At 45.0% G+C, this 23,596-nt stretch overlaps 1 protein-coding gene across 1 annotated transcript in view; it reads right to left on the reverse strand.

Annotated features, from left to right (window-relative positions):
• Positions 1–23,596, reverse strand: part of WDTC1 (WD and tetratricopeptide repeats 1) — a 2,674,659-nt gene that overhangs the window by 1,873,238 nt on the left and 777,825 nt on the right. The window contains 1 exon segment of the mRNA XM_044084279.1: positions 5,033–5,220. Coding sequence (XP_043940214.1) covers positions 5,033–5,220 — 188 coding nt within the window.

Below are 23,596 nucleotides of genomic sequence, written 5' to 3' on the forward strand. Positions count from 1 at the left end.
CTTAGTTGATTTTATGAGTGCTCGTATTTTTTTTACTAATAATGATCAGGGGTGACTTCCCTTTTACGGATTTTGTTCTATCATGTAATAGCTTTCTCCTCTTATTGTAAAGTTTGTTAATGGCTGGGGTCCACCAGACTGGACGTTTGCCCTTTGTGGAAAGAGTCTTGGTTTTATTTGGGATTGCCTGATCCATGCAGTCCTGGAGGTGTTCATAGAAGGCATTTGTAAGGGCTTCCACAGCTTGGGTTGTGGTTTCCACTGGCTCAGGGGCCTTGAAGGATACCACACCAGTCTTGAGTAGTGTGAAGTTTGCTTTAGAGAAGTTCTTCACTGTGGTCTTTTTTGTTTGGGGTGGGGCGGATGTGGATTTCCAGTGAGATTAGTTTATGATCAGATCTCACCAATGAGGGATATACTTCTCGTGTGGAGCATTTTGTCCCCATGTTTGTGATAATGAGATCTAGTACATTTTCTCCTCTCGTGGGAACAGTGACTAGCTGTTCCATGGCATTTGAATTTATGAACTCCAGGAACCGTTGGGCTAGAAAGTTAGGGCTTGAGTAATGTTCCCAGTCTATATTCAGGTAGTTGAAGTCACCCAATATGATGGTGTTTGGAGATACATTTATACCCTCCAGTGTCTTCAGGAAGGCTGTGTGGGGTTCCTGAGTTTGAGAGGGTGGCCTGTAGCATGCTACAATTTGTAGAGCAGTTTTGCCTATGGTTAGTTGCACCTGGATGGTTACCGAAGCTTCGGGCGTTGCCACCAACCTGAAGGTGTGGGTATCCTTTATGAATATGGATACACCCCCTCCTTTTGTGGTGTGGTCCGGGTTTTGGGGCCGGAACGCATGATATGAGGTAAAACCTAATACTGCCGGGTGCTCTCAGGAGCCTTGAACCAGGTTTCAGTTACAGCACAGACATCGATGTTCTCCATACTGAGAAGGGCCTCGAGTGCGTGCATTTTGAGATTTAGACTTCTGGCATTGAGCAGCATTACCCTCAGTTTCTTCCCATTTTGTTTTCTAGGGTGGTAAGTTTAGAATTTGAGCCTTGCCTAAAAAGGCACTATGGGGTGGCAAGAGCCTTAGCCAATATCCGGAATCCCAGGGTGACAGGTGCAAGCCGTCCCTTGCGAAGCAGCGTGGCTTGTCAAGCATGTCATCCCAGGCAGACAGACACTGGATCCCCTTTGAATGACACCAGACATTAAGCCAATTGTTAAAGCTGATCATCTTGTCTCTATATTGTGGCATCATTCTTGGTGAAGGAAGGATACTGCTCAGGGTCAGGGTCATACCTGCCTGGGCTACATAATCAGAGAGCTCCTCTATGTCTCTTTTCATGTAGTCCAGGGAGGTACGTCTCAGGTCGTTCACACCAGCATGGACAATGACTGTGTCATATTTGTACTTGCCGTGGAGTGACCCGAGTGCTTGTGTTAGGTGGCGGATTCTAGCGCCCGATAGGCAGCTTACTGTGACCCTCTCCTTGTTCAGCCTGGTGAGTGGGACGTCAGTGTGTCTGACTATGGAGTCACCTATGACAAGTATGTTTGGTGTTGTATTTGGCCTTAAGATCTGTGACTGCTTTGCACACTGCTTTTGTGGTTTATGTGTTGCTTGTGGGGTGTCTTGAGGTAGCAGTTGTTTGGGTGTCTGCTTTGGAGGCCTCTGCTGTTTAGGTAAATTTTTACTCAGAGCCTCAGAGTATGTCTGTGTGTTTATGTGTTTGATTCAGTGGTGTGGTAGCATTATGTGAGGCTGGTTTTGTGGTGTGTGTAGTTGCCTTCTCCTCCTGTCTGGTCTTGCCAGTCCTGAGTTGAGAGAGCTCAGCCTCCAGTTTGGCTAAATAGCTGCATCTCTCGCAAGTATTTGTGTTATGTGGGAGGAGGAGAGGGTTGTCTGTGTACATGAGGCAGTTATAACATTGCCTCAAGATTCCCAGATTCACCAGCTGGACCGGAGAGGAGATTGACAACTGACCTTTGGACATGCTAGAATAATACTGGGAATTCCTTAATAATTGAAAACAATGGCCAGTGGGGAGTGAGGGTGTAGTGCTTTTAATTTTTAGTGCTGACTTGTATAATTGCTTTAGTGAGCAAGTGCCAGGTAACTTGAGTGCAATGTGTTACAAGTAACTAAATGCAAAAACGACAAACAGTAACTTTCTTTCAAGTGAAACAAGGAAATAAGTACAGTAAGCAATCCAGATATCACTAGTGATCCACAGAAGCGCTGAGAAGCCGCGTATTAGGTGGAATTAGCTTCCAGGGAAATAACAAGCAAACAAACAACAAGCATATAAACAAAGCTAGATTCAGCAGGCCTGTATCTAGTCTATGCTAGAGCAAACAAGGTGTACCAATTTCAGTAAGATACAGTTCAAATATTCAGGCACTATAAACCTTTAACCAGAAATTCCCAGCTCAGAAGGGCAGAGTCCAGCCTCTTCTCCCACAAGAGTGCAGACCACAAACCTTCTTAATGTAAAATAACTGGCCTGAAGCCCAATTGCCTAAACCAGAAACTTGGACACTGGGCTCTCAATCAGCAGTTCCCAACTTAGAAGGATGAAAGCTACCTGTCCTGCCACCACAGTGCTTGCCACAAACCTTCCTAATGTAAAACAACTGGTCTGAAGCCCAAGTGCTTAATCCAAAAGACTTAGAATGATAGCTACACTTTAATCAAGTTACAACCAAGCAGTAATAAATACAATTGAATACTTTAGAGAATGTCTGGATTAGTGCTCAAGTTACACAAACAAAGCTAGATCCAGCAGGCCCGAATCCAGTCTATGCCACAGCAAACAAGGCGCACCAACTTCAGTAAGAAGCAGTTCAGATATGCATGCACTATAAGCCTTTAACCAGAAATTCCCAGCTCAGAAGGGCAGAGTCCAGCCTCTCCTCCCACAAGAGTGCAGACCACGAACCCTCTTAATGTAAAATAACTGGCCTGAAAGCCAAAGTGCTTAAACCAGAATTAATACACTTTTAGAATAACAGACACTGAGCCCTCAATCAGCAGTTCCCAACCTAGAAGGATGTAAGCTACCTGTTCTGCCACAACAGTGCAGACCACAAACCCTCTCAGTGCAAAACAACTGGTCCGAAGCCCAAGTGTTTAAACCAAAAGGCTTAGAATGAGTTACACCAAGCAGTAATAAATACAACTGAGTATTTTTAAGATGATGCAAAAGTAAAATGAAGTAGGTAGAAACACAAGTACAGTAAGAGCAGATGAAATTTTTTTTTTTTTTTATCTGAACAAGTGCTGAGATCAAAGAAACAGATTTGAGTGCTGAAACTAGAAAACTGGCTAGTTATAAGAAAAAAAACAAGCTAGAAGGCTTCCCTCAAACACAGAAGGGCTTGGGGGCTCAGAAGCCTACAAATAGTCTATACCACTTAACAGGAAAAGCAGGAAATAAGCTTAATTTTTTTTGTCTGTTTCCCAGATGCTCTCTCTGTACACAGTAGGAGTGCCTGAAATCAGAATATGATCTCACTGCACTCAGTTGAGTGAGCAAATGAGATGAGCCCAGAGGCAGGCTGAGGGGCGGGCAGTTTCAAGGCCACTAAGATTAACACCAAAACAAAAACAGGGAGGGTGGGTGGGAATAACTGAAGAGCAGAATTGCCTTGGCCTTTTGTCTGGAGGGGGATGTGAACCCCTAATCATGGTTAGTAAGTACTCCGCCATTTTAAGTAGCTGTTTCTGAGATTTGGGTCCTGGATCAGAAGAGGCCTGGGATGGTGTCTTAGATTTAGAAGGGGTCTTTGCCTTTGGCTTTGCCTTTATCAGAAGCTGTGTAGGCCTGAAAACCCCCTCGGAAGCCGGTGCCTGCACAGCGGCTCCGGACCCATCCGAGGGAGCACTGTCTGAAGGTCCTGCAGCTGGAGTGCTCAAAGGCCTAGCTGGCTCCTCGTGGGAGTCCGTTCCGGCAATCGGTTCTGAAATGGCCGACGTCAGGGGCTGCGAAAGCACCTCACTGACAACGGCCGAACTTAGCTTGTAAAACGTAGTCTGATTTGGACCTCGGAGGCCTGTCATTATCCTTGCGTCGTTTGTGAACTGCGGTAATCGGAAGCGTGTCAGACAAAATTTTATAATTAAATCACCTACCAAAGTAGTGAAAAGCAAAATTGTATCATCGCTTAATCGTACGTTGGTTAAATCTAGCACAAAACCGACAACTAGCTATGTCGTGGTCAGGGCCTAAACAAGGAATACAGTAAGAATGAAAATCCTTATGAGGTATTTGCTTCCCACAAGAAATGCAATTATTAACTTTTTCTGACATCGGACTGGAGCAAGAAAAAAGTTTCCCCAACGGGGTACTTAGCTTTGAGAAGTAGTAAGTCTTCGGACTGAAGCACGAAAAAAAAAAAATCAGGTGTCAGCCGACCCAACACTTGTGAACTGCTTTCACCGCACGGCAAGAAAGACTGGAGAACATGGCGTCGGCTGGCGGCTTTGTACTCCTGGCGCTCTGACGTCAGGGACCATGACTGAACAGCTGACGTCAGACCCAGACTTTGGGATTCTGGCCGACCGAGGACTGCCTACGGGCAGGAAGAACCCTACAGTGATGACTGCAACAGTGAAACACGATAAACATCTGCAAGAAGTGAAATAAGGAACCAAACTACTCCAGCTCTGTGACACACAAGAGTGAAGTACGAGTTCAACTAGCGGCTCAGGTAAAGGGCTGGCATACTGGAGTCATGAAGTGTGGTAATGGGGTCATAGTGTGGTAGTGAGTTATTTGTATTAGCTCATCGATCCAGGAGAGGGAAAGAAATGTTGGTCCTAAGCTGGCCAAAATACTCACAACAAAAATTGTAAACAACAAAAACAAACAGGGGCCATGGAGTGGTCAGTCCCACCTCATGGTAGCAGGTGTGTGTGGGAACATGTAGATGACACTGCTTGACAAAGTATGGTTAAATGCCAGTAGCCAACAATCGAGAAAAAAGCTAAAACTCATACATTTAAAGAAAGCACTTAAACAGTACCTTATTACACCATCTTCTGCTGCACTCCAGAATGTGTTAGGCCACAATGGTGCAGTGGCAATACGTTTCACTCTATTTGTATGATCCCCAAACATGTGAATGGTCTCTTTCACTGAAAGATCATGAACATGCACCTTCGAATCAGCTGCCCCTGTGATAAGGATACGATCTCCAGAATGAGGCAAAAACTGTAAAGAAAATGGGGCGATCAGAACCAAACCAAAAAAAGAAAAAATACACAAAACACACTAATTTTACGTTTGCTTGTGCTGAACAGTACAAAAAGTCATTTAAGGTAATTAAATAAATCCTAGAAGGCACTGCATATTTAAGCCATTATCTTACCTTCCATAAACTTACAAGGCCCATTCCACTGGGACCACAAGACAGTCACTCTACCCCCCTACATAGTTCCATTACCCCTCACTGAACTTTAGCTATTCAGACAGCACAGAGCCTTTATCCCATAACACTCATACAACTTTCTTGACCCTAGATAGGGCACTAAAGGGTGCCCCCTTTCAACAATACACCTCACATAACAGAGATCTTGTTAGGATGCAAGTGGAAACAACCTACCTCCTACTTTTTCTCTCTCTCCAGCCACAACTTTCCCCACCCCACATCCTCTTCTACAGCCATCATGTTATGATGTCAGTGAAGATAAGCCTATGCTTGGAGTTGCACTCCCTCACACATGCTCTTCACACAAGATACATGGTCATATACTTCATGCCTAGTCTTCACAATGTGGTAGGTAATTTTTTAGACCAAGATTCAAACTCTCAGGTCCAAAGGCAGTCTTGTACAGTAATTTCTCAACAAACCATGGGATCCCCAAGACCTTCATCCAACTCCAGGGTTTCAGATATCTAGTCTAGGTTAGTACCAATAAGCCTGCAGATTTTGTTACAACTTTTGCAGATAAAAGCATTCCTTCATATTTAAAATAATGCAAATCACTTCAAGACTTATCATACATTAAGGCAATCTGGATGCCTTCGACATCAGAGTCTATTAAAGAAAATACTGCCTCACACACTACTTTAAGTACAGCTGTTTGAGGAGCTTTTCTGTACAGAATATGATTTCAAGTAATGTTGGTATCATCGTTGTTCAACTAAACTTTCTAAACTGTCCTACATCATTGTATGTGCAATTAAGAACCTCTACACCTTCTGGTCATTACAGACAGTACTCGGAAGGAGAGGCTCATCCATCCACTATGCATTTTCCTCTTCAAAATGAAAAACTCAGAAGGAATAAGTTAATTCTAGACAAATAAACATGAAACTGCTTGAATTACCCACTTAAATGACCATAGCACAAATGTATGCAATGGAGACATTTGTAAAGCAAATGCTGGAATCAGCCTCTCCACTTGCTGAAGAGGTACTTCACAGAAACATTCTAAAATGTGGTTCTCTGCTTCATAAAAAAATCCAACAGTCAGAAATGCACTTGGGAGGTTTTCTTAGCATCTACAAGCTCTTCCCTCCACTGAGCAACCATGCTACATTCTTTCTCAGCAAAGATGGAAATGTTCCTTGACTCAATGTTACCTGCATAAAAGATAGAAGTACTAGCAAGGATTGTAAACATACAAACTCACACTCAAAATGTATATGGTTATTAACACTGCTACAGAAACTCATTATTTTTATTACATGTGGTGGAACTGCAACTTAGTCTTGAGCAGAAAAACAAACACATTTAGGAAAATACGTTTTAATGAAAAGGACTAAAGAATTGATAAGGCATCTGATACAATACCTCACTAGGGCATTTTAAACAAAATCACAGAATTAGGCATAAACCCCCTATGCAACACACCAGATAACTACCCAATTCAGAGATAAAGGAAATCAGGCTCACAGAAACTACTTCCAGGAAAAGACCAGTCACTAGTAGAGACCCTCTGTCCTGGGTCTGCTTCCCTTTGGCATTTACTCCTCTTATGTCCAAGCCAACATCAACGGCCTCTGGCTGAACAAGTTTACAGATTGCAAATTCAAAGAAACCCTTCAAGATACTTCATTCTTACACGAAAGTAACGCAAACAAATGACTGCTGCTGAAGACATGGCTTAAAACACTGTAAGGAAATGCATAATACTACCTTTGGAAAGTCAAACACTCTGGGAAAATCGATAAAACACCATTAAGAGTAGTCTGGGATTTGGGGATGCATGTACACTGTAACCTGTCCTTCGACCAACATGTGTCTAATGTAGTAAAAAAGTAATTCTATATCGCTGAATTTGTAAGTGAAGGCATGGCATCTAGGTCCAGTGAGGTCATTATGCCACTGTATTCAGCTCTCATCAGATCCATAATATAACGCCCCTTTGGTATGTGCTCTGTCTGGCATAAAAGGTATCCTTGGATCTCGCTCTGATGGATCTTTTGCATACCCACAGAATTAAAAGTTATGTGCTCACTATAACTAGGATCCAAGGATTGGACTCTGTCGCATACTACAGACTTTGGATCTGACTCTTCAGCTCCTCCTTCTACCCATAATGTCCTAAGTTCATCCCCAATACCTCAGATTGAGTTTGCTGCCAAAAAGCATTCACTAAGTATCAAGATAGAAAAAAAAATATTAGAACAGGGCTCAAACCCGGAACTACAGGCTCAAAAAAAATCGGGTCACTCCAGAAGACAGAAAAGGGGAAAGGGAAGCTGAAGAATGAAAATGGAGAACACATATGCCTATTTATGGTGAGTAAATAACTTTTCATTCTTCTTCAACAAATGGGGCAGAGTCCCCAGCTATGTAAAACTTGGATGGCCATCATAGAAGGATATTCCAGAGAACCACTGAACCAAAGGCACAGCTCAACTACTTGAAATTAAATAATTTGTAATGAGTAACATAGGTATGAGCATTGGACTATGTGGCTGCTGCATAAATATTATTGCTAGAAGGTCTTGACCAAAAAGCAGATGGTGGCCATGGATCTAGCTGAATGTGCCCTAAGCGTTCTTGGTAGAGGACCCTTTTGGGAATACACCAAGGAAATGCAGCTGGTAAGCCATTTGGCTAATACACCTTTGGAAACTGGAGAATCTAGCCAACTTGGTGAAAAGGAGAGGAACAGCTGGTCTATTTTCCTGAAGTCTTTTGCTTTGTGTAAGCAGAAATGCAATTGTCTATAGATATCCAGAAGATGTAGCATGTATTCTTCCTTTGTTTGAAAATTTTAGAAAGACTGGTAAATGAATGGTTTAGTTAATATTAAACTCAAAAGCCACTTTAGGTAAGAAAGAAGGGCTCAATTTGTAAAGTAACCCATGTAAGGAGTCTTAGATGAAAGAGCCTGGAGTTCAGAAATCCTTTTAAAGGAAGTAATAGCTACTAAAAAGGACTTTTTCCCAAGATAAATACTTTGAACCTTTAGCAAAAAACAACTTAAAATGGTTTTTGAGTCTAACTTTGCATCAACACTATTAAATCCCAGGAAGGTGATGGGTCCTTTACTGTAGGTCTAAGTAGGAAGTCGCCTTTTATGAAAACCTTGCATAACTTGGAAGCGGGCAAAACAGTACTTTTTGCCCCCTGAATGAAAGTTTGACATGGCTGCCAATTGTACTTTGATCATGGAAAACCTAGCACATTCTTTAAGAGAACCTAGAAAGTCTAGTACAGCAGAGACAGGGACAGTGAAAAGGTCAATGTTGTTTTTCAGAGCCCAAAATGAAAACTTCTCATTTACACAAATCTTTTTGTTGGAGTCTTTTTGCAGATAATAATATGGCAGATACTAGGGAAGAAAGCCTGGGCTATCCGGCTATTAATGGAACGGGTGAAACTATGCAGTTAGTCTGAGGGCTGGGATATTGGGATGATTCGTCCCAGATGGATGTGACAGGAAGTCTGTACTTGGATCCAGTATCCAGGGAAGATGATGGAGATGAGACCAAAGGAAGGGAAACCACATCTAGAAAAGGCCAAAAAGGAGCAATGATGATGACAGAACCCTTTAACAGACCAGCTTTCTGTAAGGATTTTAGTATCAAAGGTACTGGGGATAGACAAAGAAGACTGGAGGGCCAAAGAGACTAGAGCATCTCAACAACTGCCCCTGAAGGGGGATCAGAGCAAAGTAACTGTTGCATTTGTTGTCATGGGGAGATGCAGAGAGATCGCACCATGGTTGGCCCCCAACAATGAAAAACTTTCTCCACCACTGGCTGATTGAGACACCACTCACAAGGTTTCAGAATGAGCCTGCTGAGTTTATCCACTAGTACACTGGTTTGCCCCGGAATGTGTGTTGCTACCAGAAAGCGGGTGGAGGAGAATGCCAATTGCCACACCCTCACAGCTTCTAGGCAAAGGGGTAAGATCAAGTTCCCTTTGTCTGTTGATGTACCACAACGACATGTCAGTTTGACTCGCAATAGTCCCTAGAGGAAGAGCATCTTGGAATGCCTGCAGTGCTAAAATGACTATTTTCATCTCCAGAACATTAATATGCACATTGGTGTCTTTGGGGGACCACATGCCTTGGACCATCCTTCCTTAAAGAATCCCCCCACCCCAACTAGGAGGCGTCAGTGGTCACTGTGGTCAATGGTGGAGAAGAATGAAAGGTCGACTCACTGTAAATTTAATTTGACTGGACCCAACAGTAAATATGGCATTTGCACACTAGAGTAAATTTGACTGAAAACAGGTGACATGCCAGTGCCCTGGCCCAGCAATCAATGAGCCTCAATCTTCATCACTAACACGAGAGGGCATCTCATATATGAGGAAAGGATAACAAATACACACAGTAAAGTGCAATTTCCCTTAAGAGCACACAGAGATCAGTCAGTCTGGGGCTGGTCGCTCCCCCTGCTCTCCAGGTCCCCAATAAGACTCCCCACTGACACAACTACAGGGTCCAGATCTCAGCCTAGCTGGGCAAGCTAATATCTCCAGCACCCTCACTGTCCAACCAGTGCTTCGCATCCCTGCCCAAGTAGCTGACACACACACTAAGTTTATACAACCACACAGACACTCCTGGGGAAGGCTGGCACAGGTTCTCCAGCTGTGCCTCTTTTACCCAAACTATACAGTAGTAATTACTGCCACCACCCAGCTAATATTATCAGCTACCCAAAGGCCCTTAAAAGGGTGTCCAATTATTACTTTGCAATATTATTATCCAATTGGTAAGTGTGACTAATCAGTCAAGACTTAGAGTGGCTTTGTAAAATAAACTAAATAAGAAATGTACTCTAGAGCTCAACTTATCTCTACACAAACCAGCTATAGTTAAAAGGTTTTAAAATATTTAATAATAAATAATTAAAACCACAAGACAATACTTTCTACTACACAGTCAGTGCTACTTGAGAGTTCAGAGATCACACAGAAATACTTAAATAAATCAGTAGTACAGTCCTGACATCACAGAAACTGTCTAATCTTTATAATTCCTTGCTACTTCTAGGAGAAAACACAGCTCTAATATACTACTTCCATAGAGAGAGCATAAGGCAGTGCTGTGAGTTGGATATCGAGACAAAAATGCTTAATCTGTGGTTCTCACTGTTTAAATTGAAACTGCAGTTCTGATAAAACATTACATCATCTTTTACACTTTCCTGGTGTTCTCAGGCTGACAGAAACTGCATGTACATTCTTTTACACTTAGAGCAATAAGGGACATTCCACATGTGAATTCTGGTTATTAACTTTAGCCTTAAAACAATAGGCAGGATGCTTACTCCAGACTCTACTCCAAATTCTAACTTCAAAGGAACAAACAAAGTCATTTTAATTTCAAAGGACCAACAAGAAATGCTTGACTTAGCTTTCTTTACAGCAGAGAGCAATGTTACCACATTGTTTTAAGGTTCAGCATTTCACAGTATTTACAAATGATAGAATTATGTACCAAATCTATTTGACTAGGCTGGCAGCCTTCAACTATCTCTACCAGTCTTCACAACAGGGACTGTTGAAGAAAAGACCACTGAACAGCTAGAGTCTACAGCAGAACATGGTCAAGTAGTGTGCTAAAGGGACTAAACTATGGCCACTGCCATGGAACCTAAAGCTTGAAGAATTAGTCAGGAGGAGCAGGATGAGACAGGTAGTACAGTTGTGTACACTTACCATAAATGCAGATGTTCGAGAGTATTCACCGTTGCAGTCATCACACTTGGGTTATCTGCCTGCATGTAGGCCTCAGTCGGCATTAATACCAGAGACTTAGTATTTCGGCGTTGGTTGCTGTCACTCCAGGACTGACGTCAGGGGTATAAAAACAGGCAGCCGATGCCACATCAGTTTTTCTTGCCCCAAACATCAGGAGCCCCCCAATAGGGAGCTAAGCTATGGTGGGAAACTCACCACCAGTAAAAAGTAAATGCCAATACCCCTGTAAAGGGAGAGTAATATACACAGAGAAGAGAGAGAGAAGGGGGCTGGAGGGAGGGAAACCAGGACTGCAACAGTGAATACATTCTCACATCTATATTTACGGTAAGTGTACACAAATGTACTAGGTTCTTTTTTTCACTGTTGCAGTTATCACACTTGGGTTGATTCCCAAAGCTAAAGAAATGGTGGAGGCAGTCAAGAAGAATTTAGGCTGGCTAGTATGCCCTGCAGGACTGCTGTTGCAAAACCCGCCCTGGATTTGGAAAAGATAGGCAGGTGGTAATGCTTGGTGAATGTGTGCACAGAACTCCAAGTAGAAGCTTCCAGAATGTACCTGGCACGGACTCCCCTGAGGAATGCTGTAGCAGATTGCCCTAGTGGAATGTGTTCTGACCCCCTGAGGGGTTGGTTTCCCATGGTGTTTGTAGCAGAAATGTATAGTGTGCTATCCATTTGGAAATTGTCCGTTTTGAAATGGCCTTTCCCTCAGCCCCTGGTGCAAAATTAGAAGTTGCGTACCTACCATAACGTTCCATGTTAGTTGTCTTCTCCCGCCTTCTTTCTTGCTGGATGGGTTCGGAGCCGATCCTCGGCTCCGACTCGGCACTTGCTAAGCTCGAGAGCTAATTTTCCCAGCTCGAGGCAACCCTATATCCCATGATGCAAGGCGGAGACTACCCAGATCTCGTTTGGTAGCTAAAGAAATAGTAATATTTTCTTCCAACTGTAGAGGAGGAAGAAAAAGTAACAATACTAAATAACATCATAATCCTCTAGAAAGGATCAACCTAATCTAGTGACACTAGAAGCTGAACAGCTAGAAAAAAGAATAAAACCTCTTAATAGAAGATGCATAATCTTCTCGGTCTGACCAGGCTAGGGGGATGGAGGGCGGGACGCAAGAAAGAAGGCGAGAGAAGACAACTAACATGGAACGTTATGGTAGGTACATAACTTCTAAATGTTAAGTTGTCAATCTCGCCTTCATTCTTGATGGATGGGACCGCGTCCCTAGCACCTCTATCCTGGGTGGCTCAATGGAACAGACTCTTGAGAACGGTGGAACCAAAATTCGCTCCGTCTCTGGAGGCCAAGTCTAATTTGTAATGTGAAACAAAGGTATGAGGAGAGGCCCATGTGGCTGCTGCACAAATAGTGTCTATTGGAAGTCTAGCTTGAAAAGCTGTTGATGTAGCTAGAGCTCTGGTAGAATGGGCTTTTGGCTTAGAAATCAACTCTTTGCCTCTGAGCTGATAAATGTAAGTGATCACATAAGACAGCCATCTAGATAAAATCACCTTGGAAACTGGAAGGCCTTTCCTGTTCTCTGCACAGGATAGAAACAGTTGATCAGATTTCCTAAAAAGTTTAGTTTTGTCCAGATAATATCTGAGCTGGCGGTGAACATCAAGACAATGTAACTTTTGTTCCGCTCTATCAGAATAATTCGAAAAACACTGGAAGATCAATGGATTGATTTAGGTCTGCGATGCCACTTTTGGTAAGAAAGACGGATTAGTCCTTAGAGATACCCTATCTTTGTGGAATATTAAATAGGGAGGACGAATGCAGAGAGCATGAAGCTCAGATACTCTCCTGGCAGAAGTAATGGCGACTAGAAAAAGTGTCTTCCAAGAAAGAAATTTCAAAGAACAGGCAGCTGCAGGTTCAAAAGGGGGAAGAATCAAGGATGTTAAAATTAAATTTAGATCCCACTGTGGTGGGGGGTCTCTAATCGGAGGTTTAAGTAAAAAGATACCTCGAAGGAATGCCTTGCAAAGTTTATGTGACAATGTTGTGGTCCAAAAGGCCTATATGAAAATTCGAAATGGCTGCCAGTTGAACTTTCCCTGTGGAAGAAGAGGATCCTGAATGAAAAATCTCAGCTAGGAAGTCCAAGACCGAATGAATCGGAGCAGTATAGGGATCTATGTTCCTAGCTTTTGCCCAGAAAGAGAAACGTCGCCATTTACTAGTGTAAATCTTTCTGGTAGAAGATTTTAGGGAAGCTACTATGATATCCCGGACGGGATTAGAAATCATAGGAAGCCTGGCTAAGGATGGAAGTGGAGCAACCAAGCAGTGAGGTTGAGAGAAGGTATGGATTGGTGCAGTTGCCCCGACTGGTGGGTCAGAAGATCTGGAACCGGGTCCAGATGCCATGGCTGTACCAAGAGATAACGATGTAGGAACGGAAACCATATCTGTCGAGGCCAATAAGGGGCAATGAGAATCAACTTGGCTCTCAAGGCGGTTGCTTTCTGAATTAAGTGAGGTATCAGCGGAAAGGGGGGAAGGCATAAAGAAGTCCCCGGGGCCAATCTTGGGTTAGAGCGTCTCTGGGGGGATGGCCTGGAAGGGGGAAGAGAGAGAAGTCTGGGCATTTGCTGTTTTGAGGTGTAGCGAAAAGGTCGCAGCAAGGAAGGCCCCACTTCTGAAAAATCTCTTCCGTCACAGATTGTTTGAGACACCACTCGTGAGGCATGAGAATAGCTTTGCTCAATCTGTCCACTATGATGTTGGATTTCCCGGGGATATGCATTGCTATCAGAAACCGCTGAGAAGAGATTGCCCATTGCCAAAGTCTGAGAGCCTCTCGACACAGTGGATAGGACTTGGTTCCGCCCTGTTTGTTGATATACCACACTATGAACATATTGTCCGTTTGGATTGCAATAGTTCCCAGGGGAAGAGAGTCATTGAGGGCTTGCAACGTTAAAAGCACCGCTCTCATCTCCAGGACATTTATGTGCAGATGGTATTCGAAAGGTTGCGAAGTGCCATGGACCATTCTGCTCTGATAATGCCCCCCCCCACCCGATCAGGGAGGCTTCCGATGTAACCGTGGCAACCGGGGCAGGAGGAACAAAAGGTCTGCCCTGATGGACTTGAGGGGACGATATCCACCAGGTCAGATGCCTTTTGCAAGTTGGAGTTACTATGATCTTGTGACGCATGGGAAGTTGTTGTTATGGAGGCCGCCATAAGACCCAATACTTTCAGAGCAAATCTGGCCTGAATTCTGTTGCTGAGAAGAATCACCTGGACGTGTCTTTGAATGTCCAAGATCCTTTGGTCTGTTAATTTTACTGAAAGTTGTACGGTGTCCAATTTTGCGCCTATAAAATTAATAGACTGACAAGGCGACAAGGCAGATTTTTCGAAATTTATAGAAATCCCTAGCCCTCTGCAAATGTGAATGGTGTAATCTCTGGCTTGGAGAAGTTGATGCCTGGTGGTTGGCAGTGAGGAGCCAGTCGTCTAGATACGGAAACACCTGGAATCCTTGATGTCTCAGGTGAGCCGTAACCACTGCCATACATTTGGTGAACACTTTGGGGGCTGTAGTGAGTCCAAAGGGCAGAGCTCTGAATTGGTAGTGACTGGTCCCCAGCCGAAAGCAGAGAAATCTTCTGGAGCGTCTGTAAATTTTTATGTGATAGTACTCATCCTGAAGATCTATCGAGCACATCCAATTGTCCTTGCCCAGAAAGGGTAGAATGGACTGAAGCGTGACCATCCGGAATCTTGATTTCTTTACAAACTTGTTTAGTTTGCTCAGATCTAATATTGGTCTCCAGTCCCCTATCTTTTTTGGAACTAAAAAGAACCTTGAGTAGATTCCGGATCCTATTTGGTCCGCTGTGACTGGCTGGATGGCTCTTTTTACTAGCAGTTTTGATATTTCTAGTACTGCTAGTTCCCTTAGACCGGGTGGAACGTCTGGAAGGGTTCCCTTTTGCTGAATTGGGGTTTGAATAAAGGGAATTTTGTAACCCTCGGATATAATCGACTGTACCCATTTGTCTTGAGAAAGGGAAAGCCAGGCTATTGGGTACAGCGATAATTTTCCCCCGACTGCCTCCGAAGGTGGACAATCGGGCAACATCTCAGGGATGCTGAAAGGGTTGGTCAGAAAGAGGCTCTCTGCTACCCTGATTCTGCGGACTCCCTCTGCCCCTAAGGCGGCGTCTATTATTGTTACCCCCTCTGCCTCTGGGGGTAAACTGACTTCGTGCGTCAGGCGTGACTCCTTGAGATTTGCGGAACCACATTTTCCCTCCCTTCTGTCCTTTGGGGTAAGGTCTTGAAGGGGTGGAGAAACGGACTCCTACGGCAGAAAGTCTTGCCATCTTGTTCGCATCTAGTCAAAGTGTCTTTCACTTGAGGTCCGAACAAGGTCGAACCATCAAAAGGGGAGTTTGTGAAGGACGCCTTGAAGGGGTCTGCAAAATTACAAAGTCGCATCCAGGACTGACGCCTTAAAGCCACTCCTGTGCCTGCGGCCCTACTCGCTCCATCGGCTGCATAAGAAATGAGCCACATAGAGGAGTTAACAATGGAGTTAAGGATTCCTAGCTGTGAGCTAATCTTATCCTGAGACCCAGCAGCTGATGGACCCTGTAAAACTTCTCCCAACTCTAAGAACATCTCTTTGAAGGCGGGTGACGTGGCACAAGTAGTTCAGCGATCTCATGGCAAAAGTCACTGAAGAAAAAATCCGCTTGCCGTACCTGTCCATAGTCCTAGAATCCTTGTTAGGAGGATGGACAGGTACTGAAGGATCAGCTAGTTCCTTCTTGGTGGCAGCAGCCACCACCATGGCATCAACTGGGACACCTTTTGTCAAATATTGTCTATCTGGTGGGGCCGTAATGAATTTTGAAGGCCTCCTAGGAATAGGTTCCACCGAATCCGGAGCTATCCACGCCTTCCGAGCCACTACCTCCATAAGAGGGTCGAAAGGCGGAGACACCCAGGAGGTGGAGGGTCGAGATCCAAATGCCTCCAGGTATACTGACTCGTCCTCGGAAGGATTAAGGGAGGGCCAGTTCCCCCTCTGCTTAAGGAGTTCAAGGATGTCTGAGAAAGAGACATCCTCAGAGGAGGACCTTGGGGATCCCTCCAACTCATACAGGTCAGTATCAGATGTAATAGACTCAGGGGAGTCTAGATGTTTCCTCTTACATGTCCTCTTACTCAAAGGTTCACCTGACGGATCCGGAGAAGCCTCGGAAGAGGAAGATATTCCCAATGGGGAAACCTGAGGCGTTGGATCTCTGGGTCCGGGAGCAAGAGAGTGGGAAGAGACGTCAGCAGGCACTGTAGTGGGAGGAGCTGATGGAACTGTCCGTTGACTAAGCCCAGGGGCTAGTACACTCCTCCTCCACCTCGAAGGCTCCCCCGTCAGAGAGACCAGAAAGTTCCCGCTCCGAAGAGATAGGAACTCCAGGCTTCACTGAGAGGGAAGGCTCCGAGGCAGATGGGGCTGAGCTCACCATCGCCGAAGCCCCAAGAGGGAGAACAGGGTCGGACAAGGGTCCGATGCCACTCGCCCCATCGGAGCCGATGAGAGACACCAGACTCCCGGATCCCTCCAATGAAGGCCTCAAGGAGGAAATCTGAGCAGAGGACGACAGAGCCGAAAGGGGTGGTTATCGGCTCCGAAGCTACAACGGTGATGGTTGTAAGAAGCTCTGGCTCCGAGCTCTGTAAGAGAGTCGAAGGAGGAATGTTTGGTGGATGTGAAATAGCTACCTTCTGTTGAGACTGGCTATGGAGTATTTGGGCCAATGCCTGAGACTAATAGTCTACTCACCACTCTCTCGAGGTCGTGATCAGACAGCCTGGATGACCGAGAAGAACGGCTCCGATGGCTCCGCTCCGAGAGCAGGAGTGATCTCGAAGCCAAACGTATCGACTCTAATGAGGGGGATCGAGATCACTTTTTAGAGATCGATGGAGCCAACGGAGCCGAGGATACGTCGGCTCCAGCCGGAGCAGACACTGAATGTCTAGATTGGGCAGTATCGGCACCGGATGGAGCCGATACTGTGACTGCTATGGTGGAAGGATCGGCTCCGGCCAGAGCCGATCTCGACCCTGGTGAAGATAAACCAGAAGCCGACGGCTTGGAACTTTCAGCCGAAGGCTTAATAGGTTTCGAGGGCTTCCCCGGCGCCGACTTAGTCGGGGAGCTCTCAGGCTTTAATAAGCCCCTTAACATCAATTTATTTCTGCGCTCCTGCAAGTCTCTTGGGCTGAAGGCATGACAGATAGCACAAGAGTCCTGCAGGTGCAGAGGTCCCAGGCAGTAAACACAAGAAGTGTGACAGTCTGTCAGACATCTTCTGACAGAACGAGTCACACTTCTTGAAGCCTGAGACCTTCGTGTCCTTCGACATAACTGTGTCGAGGAAACACAAGTTGTGAAAAACACTAACACACGCACACAAAAAACACCAAATCCAACAATTTAAACTAAACAGGGATAAAGTACAGTTTTGTACCTACCATAAATGTAGATGTCCGAACAGGATAGCATCTGCAGTCCTTACAAATGGGTTGTCCTGTCGTCAGGCAGCCCTTCGGTCGGCCGGATTCCAAAGTCTGGGTCTGGCCTCGGCTGGTGTCGCACTTCACCCGACGTCATCACTGCAGGTCTTCGAGTATAAAGGCATCAGCCGACGCCATTTTTCTCAGTGTTTCTTGCCCCAGATGCCAGTTGCCCTCTTGGATAGCTAAATCTTTGGATAAATGCCAAGGTTTCCAAAAAAGTAGAAGGCAAACAGAAAAAATAAGTATGTATGTACATATATACAAACAAATACACCATAAGAAATCCCCCCCCAGCTAGCTATTAGGTGGGCAAATACCCTAGGAGTACCACAGAGTGGAAGGAGGGTGGGTAATCCTGACTGCAGATGCTATCCTGTTCGGACATCTACATTTATGGTAGGTACAAAACTGTACTATGTCCTTCAAGGATGCATCTGCAGTCCTTACAAATGGGTAGAATACCATAGCCAAACTAGGGGAGGAGGAAGAAGAAATTATGGTGTAGTTAGGATCCCTTGCAAAACAGCAGTGGCAAACCCTGCTCGGGATCTAGAGTATAGAGTTAAGTTATAATGCTTGGCAAATGTATGCACGGAGGTCCAAGTAGCAGCCTCTATAATGTCCTTGGTAGCCACTCGTAAGAAAGCTGTGGTAGTGGCTGTAGCCCTTGTAGAATGAGGCCTTATGTTCTGTGGAATTTGCTTTCCATGGTAGGAGTAACAGAATCGTATGCAATTTCCTATCCACTTGGAGACTGTCTGTTTGGAAATTGCTTTTCCTTCCCTTCCTGTTGCATATGCTACTAGAAGCTGGTCAGTTTTTCTATTGCCCTTGGTTCTGTCCAGGTAGTAGCGCAACTGTCTATGTACATCCAAGGTATGCAGCAGTCTTTCCCCCCTGTTCTGTGGATTGGGAAAGAAGGTAGGTAGGTGGATTGCCTGGTTTAGAGACACTCTGGATACCACCTTAGGCATAAATGTAGGATTAGTTCTCATGGACACTATCTTGATGGAAGATTAGGAAGGGTTGTACTGCCATTAAAGCCTGTAGTTCCGAAACCCTTCTTGCTGAAGTAATTGCCAGTAGGAAAGCAGTTTTCCAGGATAGGTGTTGAAGATCTGCTGTTGCTGCTGGTTCGAATGGAGGGAGTGTCAATTTTTCTAGCACAAAGTTCAAGTCCCATGCTGGTAATGGTGGTTTCCTAGGAGGTTTTACATTCTTAATTCCTCTCAGAAACTGCCTGAGTAGAGGATGTGAGAAGACAGGGGATCAAGCTGTATTCTGCAGAAATAGCTGATGCATGTATCTTGATGGAGGAATAGGACAGGCCTGTATGGAGAAGCTCTGCCAAATACTCCAGGATGTTGGCAATATCTACCTTTGACACATCTTTCCCTCTTTCAGTACTCCAAATGACAAACCTTTTCCATTTTCCTGCATAGTTCCTTCTTGTTGAAGGTCTGCGGGCCTCAAGGATAATGTCTTTAACCCTTTGGGATAAATCTGGGTTAGTTGCTCTTATGTAATGTTCCAGGCAGTCAGTTGCAGAGTTTTCAGGTTTGGATGCAGGATGTTGTAGTCGCTCTGAGTTAACATCAAAGGAATCAGGGGTAGTGTCCACGTTTCCCCCCGAGACATGCTCCTCAGTAATGAATACCAATGTTGTCTTGGCCAATTTGGAGCTATCAGAATTATCCTTGGACGTTCCTCTGATTTTCAGTAGTACCTTGTGCATCAAAGGAAGAGGTGGAAATGCATATGCTGTCAGGCCTTTCCAACTGAAGGATAGAGAGTCCACCTTCCAAGCAAGTGGGTGGTATGTCCTTGTGCAGAATTTCTTGAGCTGGTGATTGAGTGGGGATGCGAATAGGTCTATTTGTGGCATTCCCCATTTCTTTGTGATGTCCTTGAAGATGTCCGGGTGTAGCATCCATTCGTGAGCATCCGAGGTAGTTCTGCTTAACATGTCTGCTAGGATGTTTTCTTTTCCGGGTACAAATATTGCCTGTAACTGAATGTTGTAACTCAGAGCCATATTCCATAGGTCCAGAGCCATTCGGCATAGGGGGTATGAATGAGTGCCTCCCTGTTTGTTGATGTACCACATGACTGTGGTGTTGTCTGTCCTTATCATCAATTGGCCTTCTTTGAGGAATGGTCTGAAATTCTGGATTGCTAGTTTTACTGCCAGCATTTCTTTTTGATTTATGTGCAGGCGCAGCTGATCTGTAGTCCATAAGCCTTGAATGCACTTGTCCAGCATGTGGGCCCCCCAACCGAGGTCTGAGGCGTCCGTTGTGATGGTTTGGCTTGGTTGAATGCTGTGGAAGGACAAACCTGGGTTTGACTGGCATGCCTGAGCCCACCATAGGAACTCTTGTTTCAGGCATGGGATTAGTGGTATTTTGGTTTCTAAGCTGTGCCTGTGTTGAGACCATAAATTCTTTAGGTACCACTGTAGCTTTCTCATATGCAGTCTGGTATGGGGGACCAGGATTATGCAGGATGCCATGAAGCCCAAGGCCTGCAGTACTTTCCTTGCTGTTAGTTTGTTCTGCTTTGTTAATGCCAAGAAGTAAAGAGGAAGTTGTTCTTGTTTTTCTGCAGTTAGGAATGCCATCTGTTTTACTGTGTCCAATTCTGCACCCAAGAATGTTCTTGTTTGGGATGGTATCAGTCTTGACTTTTTTAAATTGACTGTGTATCCCAGGGCTTGTAGTAAGCAAATGACTCTTTGTAAGTCTTGTGTCAGCTTGTTTTTGTTGTCCGCTTGTATCAGGCAGTCGCCCAGGTATGGATAAATTTGGATTCCCTGAAGCCTGCAGTGAGCGATTACTGATGCCAGGCATTTCGTGAACACTCTGGGCGCAGTAGATAAGCCAAAGGGCAATGCTGAGAATTGATAATGCTCTGATCCTGCAAGAAATCTGAGGTATCTTCTGCAATTTGGTCGTATGGGGACGTGCAGGTATGCCTCCTTGAGATCTAGAGTTACCAGCCAATACTCCTTGCCCAGCATGGGAAGAAGTTGCTGTAGGGTCAGCATTTTGAATTTTGGAACAATGATGAATGTGTTTAAAGCGGACAGGTCGAGAATAGGTCTCCAACTTCTCTTTTCTTGGTACTAGGAAGAGTCTGGAGTAAAATCCCTTGCCCTGTTCTGTAGGTGGTACCCTTTCCACAGCTCTCATCTTTGTTAATTGAGCTATTTGTTTTAGAGCTTCTGTCTTGATTTGGTGGTAGGTTTGGCATTCCTCTTTTTACTGGTAAAGTGTGGAAATGAAACCTGTAGCCTTGGTCTACAGTTTGCAAAATCCACTTGTCTCTTGTGATATAGTGCCAGTTTTTTGAAAATAAGGCTAACTTTCCGCCTAAGGGTGCTGCTATTTGTTCCCTGGTAGGCGTGTCAGAGCCAAGTCACTGTGATTGTCCTGTTGCAGTGGTAGTGGTTGTATCTGTGCCTCGTTGGTTATTGCCTTGCCACTGGCGTCCCCTGTAGGCACCTCCTCTGGATTGATTTCTGCCTCTTGAACGCCTATTCCTGCCTCTCTGCGTTTTAGAGGAGTCTGGAAAGGACCAATTTTTGGAAGGCCAGTTCCTGCTAAACCTTGGGGGCTGAACCTGTAAGAAATCTTTAACTGTTTGTACAGATTTTGCCTTCTCTTCCATTTTCTTCATTACCTGTTGGGCAGGAGAACCAAATAGACTGACCTTATCCATAGGAGCATCTAATAGCTTTGCTTTAACATGATCCGGCAAGACCTGTTCTTTCAACCATGCATGCCTTCTTATAACTGTGCCAGTCATGGCTGGTCTAAATGAAGCCTCCAGTGCATTATAGCCACATTTTAAAGAATGGTTACTAACCTGCTGAATGTTATTCACCATTTCTAAAACATATTTCTTATCTAAGGAATCATCAGAGGACAGTTTCTTAGTTAACTGATCAAGCATAACCTCTTGGTATTGGATCATATGAAACTGACAGTTCAAAGCTCTAGCTGAGAGAGTAGCAGAGGTGTATACTTTTACCCCATCTCTAAGGACCTGGATTCCCTTTCAGAAGGGAGAGGGTTTTTCGCTGAGGTCGAAGCTACTGCCTTAGGCCCCTGGGAGATAGTCTCAGGATCTGCAAAAGGAGCCTTGTATAAGTGGTGATGAGTGTCCGGGACCCTGTAAAACCTATCGGGCTTAGCAGGGGCTGGAGGTAAAGTATCAGGAGCAGTGCAAGCATCATTAAATGCATCATCCACAGCAGGAAGGACTGGAGGTATAGCTAAAGGCCTATGTTGCGGTAAGTGTAAAAAGGTCCTAAGCCTTTTTCTTGAATCTGAGAAGTCTTGTCCCTGCCATTGGAATTGCTCTCTCATGGCATGTAAGGTTTCCCCAAAGGAAAATTCCTCTGGTGGAGAGGCAGAAGGAATCGATTCTTCAGCATCGGAATCTTCATAAGTAGAAAAAGGAGCCTCTGGATGGTCTGTATTGTCTGTATCATTAGAAGTGTCATCTGAGGACACTGGCTCAGGGGGCTCTGCTCTAGGTCTCTTTTCTGGAGGTTGAGAGGCCCTGTCTGGGTGAGATTGGGATCCCCTTATTAAAGAGATGAGATCCTCTGCCAGAGTAAGCATTTGGGAACTGGAACTGGGCCTGTGAGAGGGGGGCTTAACAGGCACAGACTTAGCAGTTTTGGCTGCTTTAGCCCTGGCAAAGGCCTTTATAGACATGGCTGCAGGAGGCCTAGCAGCACCAAGTGCTGGGGTAGAGACATCCAAAGGGATGGTGTCCGATAATTCTTGAGAAATCACAGTAGTAGGCAAAACTTCAGAGACCGATTCAACTAGGGTAGAAGGGGCCTCGGTAGTAGTCATGGATTCGCTGAAGATTGACCCGTTTGCTCGGTTTCGCCGAAACAGACACTCGCGGTTTGCTTAACCGTGGTTTCGCGAAACCGCGGACCGCAGTGTCGGTCCTTTTCTTTGCGTTTAACAATCTGAGTAGTCGGAGGATCCGACGGCATAATGTACGCAAAATCTGAGCCGAAAAACTGTTCAGCAAACTCCGACCGACGCCTAAGCGTTCGTCGGTTGAAGGAAGCACAGGCTAAACAAGCTGCTACATCGTGGTCTGGGCCTAAACAAGGTAAGCAGTAAGAGTGGAAATCTTTATGAGGTATTTGTTTCCCACAAGTTAAACAGTTATTCACTTTTTCTGACATCGGCTGAGGCAAGAAAGAGTCCCCAACAGGGTACTTAGCTTTTAGAAGTCTTCGAAGTAGTATTCGGTAGTAGTAATCTCTGGATCTGACCGACCGGCACTTGCGAACAGCTTCTGCTCCGGGCGCCACGCAGCAAGAAAGACTGAGGAAAATGGCGTCGGCTGATGCCTTTATACCCGAAGACCTGCAGTGATGACGTCGGGTGAAGTGCGACACCAGCCGAGGCCAGACCCAGACTTTGGAATCCGGCCGACCGAAGGGCTGCCTGACGACAGGACAACCCATTTGTAAGGACTGCAGATGCATCCTTGAAGGACATCAACACAGTCAGAGACAAACAATCCCTGACAGGAAAAAATTTAGGAAGGGGAAGGCCCAAGGCTAGCTAGGGAAAGGGGATAAATCACTCGAAAACAAAGGGAACACTAATGGGAATAGGGTTAAAGTAAGCGTTAAGGTTAACAAAAAACTATAGATATGAAAATTTAAAGGGGGTAGACTAAAGTCTTATATTTAGTAACTTACCTGGAGCTGGTAAAAAAAGGCACCTCGTTAGCGAAGCGGCAAACGAGATCTGGGTAGTCTCCGCCTTGCATCATGGGATATAGGGTTGCCTCAAGCTGGTA

This window comes from Protopterus annectens, chromosome 1.part1 (assembly GCF_019279795.1).
Source record: "Protopterus annectens isolate FY-2018-M chromosome 1.part1, PAN1.0, whole genome shotgun sequence".
Classification (NCBI taxonomy): domain Eukaryota; kingdom Metazoa; phylum Chordata; order Ceratodontiformes; family Protopteridae; genus Protopterus; species Protopterus annectens.